Source organism: Scyliorhinus torazame, chromosome 11 (genome assembly GCF_047496885.1).
Source record: "Scyliorhinus torazame isolate Kashiwa2021f chromosome 11, sScyTor2.1, whole genome shotgun sequence".
NCBI classification, from domain to species: domain Eukaryota; kingdom Metazoa; phylum Chordata; class Chondrichthyes; order Carcharhiniformes; family Scyliorhinidae; genus Scyliorhinus; species Scyliorhinus torazame.
The window spans coordinates 218436647-218449578 of record NC_092717.1 but is presented as its reverse complement, the minus strand read 5'-3'; the positions used below and the strand labels follow the sequence as shown (position 1 = coordinate 218449578).

General features: G+C 48.7%; 1 protein-coding gene across 2 annotated transcripts in view; it reads right to left on the bottom strand.

Annotated features, from left to right (window-relative positions):
- Positions 1-12932, bottom strand: part of LOC140385796 (protein argonaute-2) — a 130425-nt gene that overhangs the window by 10982 nt on the left and 106511 nt on the right. Inside the window, exons 16-19 of one of the 2 annotated variants that reach the window (XM_072468325.1) lie at positions 10826-10960; positions 9607-9708; positions 7920-8119; positions 7625-7663 (exon numbers count right to left, since the gene is read on the bottom strand). In XM_072468325.1, the coding sequence (XP_072324426.1) occupies positions 7625-7663; positions 7920-8119; positions 9607-9708; positions 10826-10960 (476 nt within the window). The remainder of the gene's footprint in view (positions 1-7624; positions 7664-7919; positions 8120-9606; positions 9709-10825; positions 10961-12932) is intronic. The other variant, XM_072468326.1, reaches the window with a different exon arrangement.

The window sequence follows — 12932 nt, the reverse complement described above, 5'->3', positions numbered from 1 at the left end:
AAGGGAGAGGATAGCGGCCGGATTGCGGAGGATCCTCTGGAGCAGCGGCAAGGAAGGCAAGCTCAAAGCAAGATGGCGTCGGAAGGTGGCCGTTTGTTATGGGGCCCAGACCAACAAGAGTTCCTGCGGCGCTGTGTGGAAGAGCTGAAAAAGGAGTTGAAGAAGGAGCTGTTGGCCCCGATATTACAGGCAATTGAAGGGCTAAAGGAGGAGCAGAAGACCCAAGAGCAGGAGCTTCGGGTCGTGAAGGCAAAGGCTGCTGAAAGTGAAGACGAAATACAGGGCCTGGTGGTGAAGACAGAGATGCACGAGGCACAGCACAAAAGGTGTGTGGAGAGGTTGGAAGTAATTGAGAATAATTCGAGGAGGAAGAATTTAAGGGTTCTGGGTCTTCCCGAAGGCGCAGAAGGGGCGGACGTCGGGACATATGTGAGCACGATGCTTCACTCGCTAATGGGATCGGAGGCCCCGACGGGCCCTTTGGAGGTGGAGGGAGCCTATCGAGTTTTGGCGCGAAGACCGAGGGCTGGAGAAATACCTCGAGCTATAGTTTCTCCGCTATAATGACAGAGAGACGGTCCTCAACTGGACGAAGAAAACTCGGAGCTGTAAGTGGGAGAACGCGGTGATCCGCGTATACCAGGATTGGAGTACGGAGGTGGCGAGAAGGTGGGCAAGTTTTAATCGGGCTAAGGCGGTGCTTCACAAAAAGAAGATCCAGTTTGGAACGTTACAACCGGCGAGATTGTGGGTCACACACCAAGGGAAGCACCACTACTTTGAGACGGCAGAAGAGGCGTGGACATTCATTGTGGACAAGAAGCTGGAATAGTCTGGCGAGAGAAAGAACTTTTGGGACAAAGTGATTATGTGGGGCGAGGAAAAGGGGGGGGGGGGGGATGATGATGATGATTTTTCAATTTATTAATCTTGCGATCCTGTAACTTTTCTCTCTTCCCCATGTTGGGGGGGGGGGCGGGAGTATGAGGAACTGTGGGCGCCGGTCATTAGGGGCGGGGCCGAGTGGGAAACGCGGGCTTTGTTCCCGCGCTATGGTAATTATGGCGGGAACAGGGACGCAGGAAGGAGGGGGCCTCGCACAGTGGGGGCCGAGGACAAGGGGGGAAGCAGAGGTCAGCCAGAGTTCGCTGACTTCTGGGAGCAACATGGGGGGTGCAACTACGCTAGAAAGGGATCTAGCTGAGGGGGGGGGGTTAACTGGGTTGCTGCTGCTAAGGAGAAGGGGGAGCTGTTATGGGATGGGGTGGTCGAGGCGGGAGGGCGCCGTCGGGGGGATACACGGGTACGTGGGAACCGGGTGAGGAGCTGGGTTAAAAAAGGGGATGGCTAGTCGACAGGGGGGTGGGGGGGTAAAGAGCCCCCCAACCCGGCTGATCACGTGGAACGTGAGGGGGCTGAACGGGCCGATTGAAAGGGCACGGGTACTCGCACACTTAAAGAAATTAAAGGCAGATGTGATTATGTTGCAGGAGACGCATCTGAAACTGATAGACCAGGTCAGACTACGTAAAGGATGGGTGGGGCAGGTGTTTCATTCGGGTTTGGATGCGAAGAACAGGGGGGTGGCTATCTTGGTGGGGAAACGGGTACTGTTTGAGGCAAAGACCATAGTGGCGGATAGTGGGGGTAGATATGTGATGGTGAGTGGCAGATTGCAAGGGGAGGCAGTTGTTCTGGTGAACGTATATGCCCCGAACTGGGATGATGCAAATTTTATGAGGCGTATGTTGGGACGTATCCCGGACCTGGAGGCGGCAAAGTTGGTAATGGGGGGAGACTTCAATACGGTGCTTGATCCAGGGCTGGACCGATCGAGGTCCAGGACCGGGAGGAGGTCGGCAGCGGCCAGGGTGCTCAAGGACTTCATGGAGCAGATGGGAGGGGTAGATTTAGTAGGCCTAGGAGTAAGGAGTTCTCATTTTTCTCCCATGTCCACAAAGTATACTCACGGATAGACTTTTTTGTCTTGGGAAGGGCACTGATTCCGAAGGTGACAGGGACGGAATATACGGCCATAGCTATTTCGGACCACGCTCCACACTGGGTAGATCTGGAGGTAGAAGAGGAAAAAGAACAGCACCCACTCTGGAGAATGGATATGGGCTTACTGGCGGATGAGGGGGTATGTTTAAGGGTGAGGGGGTGCATCAAAAGGTACTTGGAGCTTAATGACAATGGAGAGGTTCAGGTGGGAGTGGTCTGGGAGGCGTTGAAGGCGGTGGTTAGAGGGGAACTGATATCCATAAGGGCACATAAAGGGAAGCAAGAGGGTAAAGAAAGGGAGCGATTGCTGAAAGAACTTTTGAGGGTGGACAGGCAATATGCAGAGGCACCGGAGGAGGGACTGTACAGGGAAAGACAAAGGCTACACATGGAATTTGACCTGTTGACCACGGGTAAGGCAGAGGCACAGTGGAGGAGGGCACAGGGTGTACAGTATGAGTATGGAGAGAAGGCGCGTCGGCTACTGGCCCACCAATTGAGGAAGAGGGGAGCAGCGAGGTAGATAGGTGGGGTGAGAGATGAGGAGGGAGAGATGGAACGGGGAGCGGAGAGAGTGAACGGGGTGTTCAAGGCATTTTATGAGGGGTTATATAAGGCTCAGCCCCCGGAAGGGAAGGAGGGAATGATGTGTTTCTTGGATCAGCTGGAATTCCCCAAGGTGGAGGAGCAGGAGAGGGCGGGACTGGGAGCACAGATTGAGATGGAGGAGGTGGTAAAAGGGATTGGGAGCATGCAGGCGGGGAAGGCCCCGGGACCGGACGGATTCCCGGTGGAATTTTATAGGAAGTATATGGACCTACTGGCCCCGCTTTTGACGAGAACCTTTAATGAGGCCAGGGAAAGGGGGCAGCTGCCCCCGACTATGTCGGAGGCAACGATATCGCTCCTTTTGAAGAAGGAAAAAGACCCGCTGCAGTGTGCGTCCTACAAGCCCATTTCCCTTTTGAACGTAGATGCTAAGCTCCTGGCCAAGGTGATGGCGACGAGGATAGAGGACTGTGTCCCGGGGGTGGTCCACGAGGATCAAACTGGGTTCGTTAAGGGGAGACAGCTGAACACGAACATACGGAGGTTGCTAGGGGTAATGATGATGCCCCCACCAGAGGGGGAGGCGGAGATAGTGGTGGCGATGGATGCCGAGAAAGCATTCGACAGAGTGGAGTGGGATTATCTGTGGGAGGTGCTGAGGAGATTTGGTTTTGGACAAGGGTATATCGGATGGGTACAGCTGCTGTATAGGGCCCCAGTGGCGAGCATGGTCACGAACAGACAGAGGTCTGATTACTTCCGTCTTCATAGAGGGACGAGGCAGGGGTGTCCCCCGTCTCCGTTACTGTTTGCATTGGCGATTGAGCCCCTGGCCATAGCACTGAGGGGCTCCAGGAAGTGGAGGGGAGTGCTCAGGGGAGTAGAAGAACACCGGGTATCCTTGTATGCAGATGATTTATTGCTGTATGTTGCGGACCCAGTGGAGGGGATGCCTGAGATAATGCAGACACTCAGGGAGTTTGGGGAATTTTCGGGGTACAAATTGAATATGGGCAAGAGTGAGTTGTTTGTGGTGCATCCGGGGGAGCAGAGCAGGGGAATGGATGACTTACCGCTGAGGAAGGTAACAAGAGATTTCCGGTACTTAGGGATTCAGATAGCCAGGAGTTGGGGAACCTTACACCGGCTTAATTTAACAAGATTGGTGGAACAGATAGAGGAGGATTTTAAGAGATGGGACATGGTGCCCCTGTCACTGGTGGGTAGGGTGCAGGCGGTCAAAATGGTAGTCCTCCCGAGATTCCTCTTTGTGTTTCAGTGCCTTCCGGTGATGGTCACGAAGGCTTTTTTCAAGAGAATTGAGAAAAGTGTCATGAGTTTTGTGTGGGCCGGGAAGACCCCGAGAGTGAGGAGGGGGGGGGAGGGGGTTCTTGCAGCGTAGCAGGGATAGGGGGGGGGCTGGCACTACCGAGCCTAAGAGAATACTACTGGGCCGCCAATATCTCAATGGTGTGTAAGTGGATGGGAGAAGGGGAGGGAGCGGCGTGGAAGAGATTGGAGATGGCGTCCTGCAAGGGAACCAGCCTACAAGCAATGGTGACGGCGCTGTTGCCGTTCTCCCCGAAGAAATACACCACAAGTCCAGTGGTGGTGGCAACACTAAAAATTTGGGGGCAGTGGAGACGACATAAGGGAAGGACAGGAGCCTCGGTGCGGTCCCCGATAAGAAATAACCATAGGTTTGTCCCGGGGAGAATGGATGGGGGATTTGGAGCATGGCAAAGAGCTGGGGTTGTGCAACTGAGAGATCTGTTCGTGGACGGGACGTTTGCGAGGCTGGGAGCGCTGACGGAAAAATATGGGTTGCCCCAAGGGAATGCATTTCGGTACATGCAACGGAGGGCTTTTGCGAGGCAACAGGTGAGGGAATTCCCGCAGCTCCCGACGCAGGAGGATCAGGATAGAGTGATCTCAGGGACATGGGTGGGGGATGGTAGGGTGTCAGATATATACAGGGAAATGAGGGACGAGGGGGAGATCATGGTGGATGAGCTGAAGGGGAAATGGGAAGAAGAGCTGGGGGAAGAGATTGAGGAGGGGCTGTGGGCTGATGCCTTACGTAGGGTAAACTCGTCGTCCTCGTGCGCCAGGCTAAGCCTGATACAATTCAAGGTTTTACACAGGGCGCATATGACCAGAGCACGGCTCAGTAAATTGTTCGGGGTAGAGGATAGGTGCGGGAGATGCTCGAGAAGCCCAGCAAACCACGCCCACATGTTTTGGTCATGTCTGGCACTACAGGGGTTCTGGGTGGGGGTGGCAAAGGTGCTTTCGAAGGTGGTGGGGGTCCGGATCGAGCCAGGCTGGGGGTTGGCTATATTCGGAGTTGCAGAAGAGCCGGGAGTGCAGGAGGCGAAAGACGCTGATGTCTTGGCCTTTGCGTCCCTAGTAGCCCGGCGAAGGATATTGCTTATGTGGAAGGAAGCCAGACCCCCGGGCGTGGAGACCTGGATAAATGACATGGCAGGGTTTATAAAACTAGAACGGATAAAGTTCGCACTAAGGGGTTCGGCTCAAGGGTTCACCAGGCGGTGGCAACCGTTCATTGACTACCTCGCAGAACGATAAAGGAAATGGGAAGGTAATTTGTTTGGCCAAAAAATTTGAATAAAATATATATTTTTAAAAAAGAAATGGTTTGGGGGAAATTAATGGAACTGAAGGCGGACAAATCTCCAGGGCATGATAATCTTCATCCAGAGTGCTTAAGGAAGTGGCACTACAAATAGTAGATCCATTGGTGGTCATTTTCCAAAATTCTTTGGACTCTGAAATGGTTCCTTTAGATTGGAGGGTAGCGAATGTAATTCTATTAGAATGCTATTCTAAAAGGGAGGGAGAGAGAAAACAGGGAACTATAGACCAATGAGCTTAACGTCGGGAGTAGGGAAGTTGCTAGAGTCCATTATCAAGGATTTCATAGCATAGATTTGGAAAGCCGTGGTGTAATCAGACAAAGTCAGCATGGATTTACGAAAGGGAAATCATGCTTGACAAACCTACTGGAATTCTTTGACGATGTAACCAGTAGAGTTGACCAGGGAGACCCAGTGGATGCGGTTTATTTAGACTTTCAGAAGGTTTTTGACCGTAGGAGGGGGTCAGATTTACCCTGGGTGGGGGTCCACCACACTGGCAGGAAAGCTAGCGCCAGGAAGTATGAGAGAGAGGGGAGCCGCGTCGCATCTCCCACCAGGGAGAGAGCGTCTGGCGAGGGGCAGGGGAGCAGCATAGGGAAATCAAAACCATGGGGGGAAATGAAACGATATTTTGGGGGGGGGGGGGGGGGGGGGGTTAAGCTGGCTTCAGCTGATTAATCTCGGAAACATGGAACAAGATGGCACCATAAGCAGCCACTTTGGAGGGTCCCTAAACAAAGGGAAATCCCGGAACGCAGGGGTGCACCCACATGGCATACACACAGTTTGCAGCCATGAAGAGAGCGCGCGAGAGAGCGCGCGCTCGAGAGAGACTTTAACTGTGTACAGACCCACTGACTGACAGATCACGTCCCAGAACAGGGACAAGGCATGGCATGGCAAGGGAACTGGGAATGTTTATGGAGCAGATGGGGGCAGTGGACCCATGGCGGTTCATGCATCCAGGTGAGAAGGAATTCTAGTTTTTCTCTATACCACATCGACTTCTTTGTAGTAAATTGGTGCTTCCAGCAATAGTAAGAGCGGAATACTCTGCATTGTAGTCTCCGACCATGATCCACATTACATGGATGTGAGGTTGGAGACGGGCTGTGCCCAACACCCCAGATGGAGGTTGGGCATGGCCCTCTTGGCAACATGGTCTTCAGCCAGAAAATATCACAGGCGAGTACGTCATGAACAACCGGAATGGGGAATTCTCAACTTCCACTTTTGGGAGGCACTGAAGGCTGTGATTGGGGAAGAAATTATCACCTATAAGGCTCGCAGAGATAGGGAAGAGGGGGCGGCTAGGCATCAACTGATCGACTCCATCCTGGACGTCGACAGAAGGTACTCAGAGGAACCGACCATAGAGCTTCTGGCGGAGAGGAAACATCTACAAATGGACTTTAACCTGCTAACCATCAGGAATGCAGCGTGCCAACTCTGCCAGGCACGGGGGACCTTTTACGAGCATAGAGACAAGACTAGTCATCTGCTCGCTCACTAGCCGACAAAGCAGGCAGCCACGAGAGAAATAGCCCAGGTAAAGGACAGCAGAGGCAGACTGATAGCCGAACCAAAAAAGGTCAACGAAGCATTTGAGACCTTTTACTGGGACTGTACACCTCCAAACCCGCCGACGGGGACTCGGGGATGAAACGGTTCCTCGATGGACTGGACACGACAGTCGTGGGGGACGACAGACGGAGGGAGCTGGAAGCACCACTAGGACAGGGACAGGTCATAGAGAGCATCAAATCCATGTAGGCGGGGAAGTCGGGTTCTCAGCCGACTTCTACAAAACATTTGTGATACCACTGGCCCCGCATCTGCGGGAGATATTCGCAGACTTGCTAGCGAGAGGCACCCTGCCTCCAATGCTAACCCAGGCCACCACCATATCGCTGATCCCCAAAAAGGACAAAAACCCAACGGCGTGTGGATCATACAGACCCATTCCGTTGCTCAATGTGGGCGTGAAAATATTCGCAAAAGTCCAAGCCAGGCAGGCGGAGAACTGCATACCAGAGATGGTCGCAGACGACCAGACAGGCTTTGTTAAGGGTAGACAGCTAACTGCGAACATCAGGCACCTGCTGAGCATGATAATTACTCCATCTGGGGAGATAACACCAGAGGTGATCGTCTCCCTGGACGCAGAAAAGGCCTTCAACGGAGTCGAGTGAAATACCTCATTGAGATCCTGGAGCAGTTTGGGCTAGGGTCAAGGTTCACCTCATGGGTGAAACTCCTGTACAACACCCCCAAGGCAAGCGTACGGACCAATGCCACCAGCTCTGAATACGTCCAGCTGCACAGAGGCACTGCTGCGCTGTACGAATTCTTCCGATTCTGCTGAGTATTTCTAGCATTTTCTATTTTTATAGCAGACTTCCAGCACTCACGGTAATTTGCTTTGTTCCAAGAACTTCTCCAGATCCATCCTAAATTTAAAGAGTTTGAAACAATGTCATTTTGTCCTAATTTAATCTGAAATAATATTACAGATTTACCTTTTCCATTCATGCAATCAATTTCTATATCTCTAAAGTCACTTTGTAGACAGGCAAAAGCCTAGCTTCCAGGTAAAAACATTCAAGTTTCTCCAGCCTTTCCTTGTAGCTCAGATCCTCAACACTAAAGATCAGCGTTCGCAAGAACCAAACAAATAGTCAAAGTCTAAAAAAGGGGTAATCGTACCTGTCATGTTCCTTGTCCACCAAATGGTACCTGGCACGGAAAGCCACCAAATGAGCGTAATAGGCTGGGGCTGGAATGGAAACCGACCGGGTACATCGGACATACGTGTGGCAAAGTTGATATGTGAGAATCTGAAGTTCATCTGCATTAAAGCGGTTATCATCCCACAGCACATGGTAGTGAGATGGTCTGCTTGTTCCCTAGAAAACATTTTTAATTATTAACTCTCATTTACCAAAAAAAAAATATTTTCTAATCACTTCTAGCAATGTAGAAATTTGCCAATGCATTATTTTCTCTATATTGCTGGACTCCAGCAAAGGGTAGAAGATTAAGTTAGTCCCTACCCTGAAATGTCATTTGAATTTGGGATTCGGATGACATTAAAAGATGAAAAACCAGCTTGAAAGAAGTTGTGCATGAAAACCTTCTCACACGGATTAACTAACAGCACTGACAGTTTTTAAATAGGTGCTAAAGTTTTAGCAGGTGGACAAAAGATGGGATAAGGAAAGTCATGGACACATTTTTTTCTTTCTCATTACACATCTCTACGTTTGGAGCCCTTCTTCAGTTGCAAATTTAGAATAGGTTGGACCACAGCTTGTACAAACAAGATCACTGAAAGTTTTCAGTGGCTGGTCGAACTATACAGAAATTTAACATTGGTCAGGTTGAGCAAATGGTTAGTCTTCCCTTGTTACCTCGTCAAACTTCACAAAGTCCCACAACAGGACTGTAAACACCTCTTCCGACATTCAATATGGGACGGCCTCCACATTGTTGGAAACACCCCACCCTTCAGATGCTGGAGTTAGATCAAGGTCCCAACTGCCAGTTCAGGTTGATGTTTAAGATCGAATAGCATTGTATGAATAGCAGGAGTTCTGGTGTCCTGACCAACATTTCTACTCAACAAATGTCACTAAGAGATTGGTTGGCCATTTATTTTCTTGAAACACTACTGCGGTCAACGAGCCACCCTACTCCACCACAGTCTGAAGTCCATTGACTCCACCGCTTCTTCCTACAAAACCCACTTCTGTGATCAAGCTCCTAATCCCACCTAACATTGTCTTCCTTGGTTCAGCAACGTTTCCACTGAAGCATCATGGCACCTTTTTTATTTGACATCAAAGGCATCGTTGAAGACGACATACTGGCTGTTATAATAATCAATATTGATATAGCACTTTTAGCATAGTCGAACATTTGTGTTTTATTGGAGTGATCAACAGGGGCTGGTTTAGCACACTGGGCTAAATCGCTGGCTTTGAAAGCAGACCAAGGCAGGTCAGCAGCACGGTTCAATTCCCGTACCAGCCTCTCTGAACAGGCGCCGGAATGTGGCGACTAGGGGCTTTTCACAGTAACTTCGTTTGAAGCCTACTTGTGACAATAAGCGATTTTCATTTCATTTCAGACACATAGGAAATGCAAAAACAAAAGAAAACGGAGCTGTTTCCAGAACAGAATGGAGGAGGGCAAGCACAGGGGCGAGGTTGAATAGAACTTGCGAGTGTGTTAGGATAAAGGCAGCAGAGGCTTGGATTCGCTTAAGCTTACAGAAAGTGCACGGTGGGATGTTTGCCAGAAGAATATTTGAGTCGACGGTGAACAAAATCTTGGGTTGCAGGGAAATTATCTTTTTGTCATTCCATTGTGAAGTTTTTGTTTAAAAACTCACCTGAATGCCAGCATGGCTGCACAGGTAAAAGTCAAACTCAGATGGATGTGTTATTTTTGTATCCACTGTTGTGCCTGCTGGAATATTGCCACTTTTTCCAACCTGTATATCAAGATAATAAAATTTGCAAGTTAACAGAAGATACAGGCAAGAAGTCATGCCCAATTACAGTTTACAGGCTTGAAGTGTCCCTAGGCAACTTTTATCTTTCCCGAGAAATTGGTGGATTGCTGATCAAGGTCAAATGACAAGGTTACTATTTCTTCTTTCTACAGACCACCCAAGGATTGGGTTTGCGCTCTACTAAAAGATACTGCAATAGGTCCTATATAACATAATAAAGGTCACTGATCTCAAAGATTCCAGCTGAACCCTTGAACCATGGAGAGCTACAAATGTATTCCCTTGGAGTTTTGCCTCATTAAATTTTCATTCGGTACACATTTGTTAATGTTGAAATATACATTTCCTGCTATCATCTGCATTGAAATCCAGCTGAACCTTCTCATGATTCATAGAACATAGTGCAGAAGGAGGCCATTCGGCCCATCAAGTCTGCACCTACCCACTTAAGCCCTCACTTCCTCCCTATCCTTGTAACCCAATAACCCCTCCTAACCGTTTTGGTCACTAAGGGCAATTTATCATGGCCAATCCACCTAACCTGTACGTCTTTGGACTGTGGGAGGAAACCGGAGCACCCGGAGGAAACCCACACAGGAGGAAATCAACTTCATTACTGTAAATGGATTACTGAAACCGGGGTGTTCAGAGCTGGTGTGCTGCATTTAAGGCCACAAATGTACATCCTCTTCAGTTAATAAGCCTGACAGTCCAGTATTTGTAACATTATCACTTCAAACAAAACCTAGCAAGACTTGTCACAATCTAATTTCCTGCCAATTATCTATGGTTTAAACTTTTGCGAATACAGCAACCAAAATATATAACATTATACCCTAAAATGGGAGAGAAAACACAAACTACCGTAGGATTAATGACAAGTGCTCATGACTGAGATTCAGTTGAGATGAACTGTGCCGTCTACGTTACTGTGTAAAACAAAATCCAGAAAATAGCATCCAGTGAACCAGTCAAACCAGTCCAATGTTGCTGGATCTTTTCTGATTGGTTACTGTAAACAACTCTGAATCCAATTACCATCAAAATACAAAAACAAACATATATCCTAAATGTCAAGTCTGTAAATCATTCCTACCCTTTCATTCTTATCAGTACAGAAGAGTCTGGTGTGATGTCGCTTTTGAACCACAATGAAAGTGATGCCAGGCTGGTAGTCCTTTTCTAATTTAATACATGCCTCTCGGATGGCGAGCAACTCATGATGGAGAACCTAGGAACGCAATTTACAAAGTTAATTTTATCTGGAACCGCAGCAGAAAAACTTTCAAACAGAATACATTGCGATATTTGTACTGAAACACATTTTAAATGAACAGATTCCAAGTATACAATTTATACAAGCAAACATCACTGTGACGTGGATGATTCCTCCTACAGTTGCACATCTCAAAACAATTTTTCAATGTTAATAATATACCGGAGTTTAAAGTGACAATGTTTCACACAATGCCAATAAGGATGGTGAAATATTTCACCCCCAGAAAAGCAAAATACTGCAGAAGCTGGAAATTTGAAATAAAAACTGAAAATGCTTGTCCGGCAGCATTTAAAAAACAAAATTCTCTCACGGGATGTGTGCGTCACCGGTTAGTCCAGCATTTGTTGCCTGTGCCTCGAGGACCATAGACTGCATTCAGAGGCTAAGTGTACTGTATTGAGTGATTCTTACAGAATTCCCAAAGCCTCTTAAAATACACAGCAGTAGGGCATCACGATGGTGGCGCACTGGTTAGCACTGCTGCCTAACGGCGCCAAGGTCCCAGGTTCGATCCCGGCCCTGGGTCACTGTCCGTGTGGAGTTTGCACATTCTCCCCGTGTGTGCGTAGATTTCGCCCCCACAATCCAAAGATGTGCAAGGTAGGTGGATTGTCCACGCTAAATTGCCCCTTAATTGGAAAAAATGAATTGGGTACTCTAAATTTTAAAAAAATTATTTTAAAAAAAAATACAGGGCAGTAGTGTGGTGGGTGGATGAATGCAGGTATAACTGCAAGGTTAACACCCTTTGAGGCAAAATATATCAAGGGATAGAGTAAGGAATAAAGGAAGGAAGTGTAAATGTTGCCTCCATTAAAGCAGCAAAACATGTATGATGATACAAAAGAGTTAGGGAGGGAAAAAACTTTTGCTTTAGTGGAGAAAGAGAAAGAGATATGTAGGTAAAATTGGCACCTCAAGCAGATACAAAATGTAACAGGAGACCAGAAGGCCATAAAACGTTGGAGAAGTTGGGAGGCATGGTGGCGCAGTGGTTAGCACTGCTGCCTCACGGCACCAAGGACCCGGGGTCACTGTCCGTGTGAAGTTTGCACATTCTCTCCCGTGTCTGCGTGGGTCTTACCCCCACAACCCAAAGATGTGCAAGATAGGTGGATTGACCTTGCTAAATTGACCCTTAATTGGAAACTTTTTTTATTAAAAAAACATGGGAGAAGTAGGCTATTGTCATAGAATTTACAGTGCAGAAGGAGGCCATTCGGCCCATCGAGTCTGCACCGGCTCTTGGAAAGAGCACCCTACCCAAGGTCAACACCTCCACCCTATCCCCATAACCCAGTAACTCCACCCAACACTAAGGGCAATTTTGGACACTAAGGGCAATTTATCATGGCCAATCCACCTAACCTGCACATCTTTGGCATGTGGGAGGAAACCGGAGCACCCGGAGGAAACCCACGCACACACGGGGAGGATGTGCAGACTCCGCACAGATAGTGACCCAAGCCGGAATCGAACCCGGGACCCTGGAGCTGTGAAGCAATTGTGCTATCCACAATGCTACCGTGCTGCCCCAAGAGTCCCAGAGTCTGCTCCGCCATTCATTGAGATCATGACTGATCTGATAGGATACTTAACTCAGCCTCTACAGATTCATTACCTTCAAAAGAAATTCCTCCTCATCTGTTTTAAATGGGTGACCCCGTATTCTGACATTATGCCCTGTAGTCAAAGAACCCCCCCCCCCCGCCCAGAGGAAACAACCTTTCAGCACCTACAATCTTAAGCATCCTGAAAATCCCATATCTCTCGGATGCCATGACAGAATAACAAATTATCAATACACTGGTTGGAGCAAAACAAAAGGGAAGGGTCTGTTTTTAGCCTCATAAAAGGATGTTGAGCTCACTCTAGGAAATGAAGTGGGGTACTAGGTGTGTTAAAGGTAAAGGAACATCCAGGA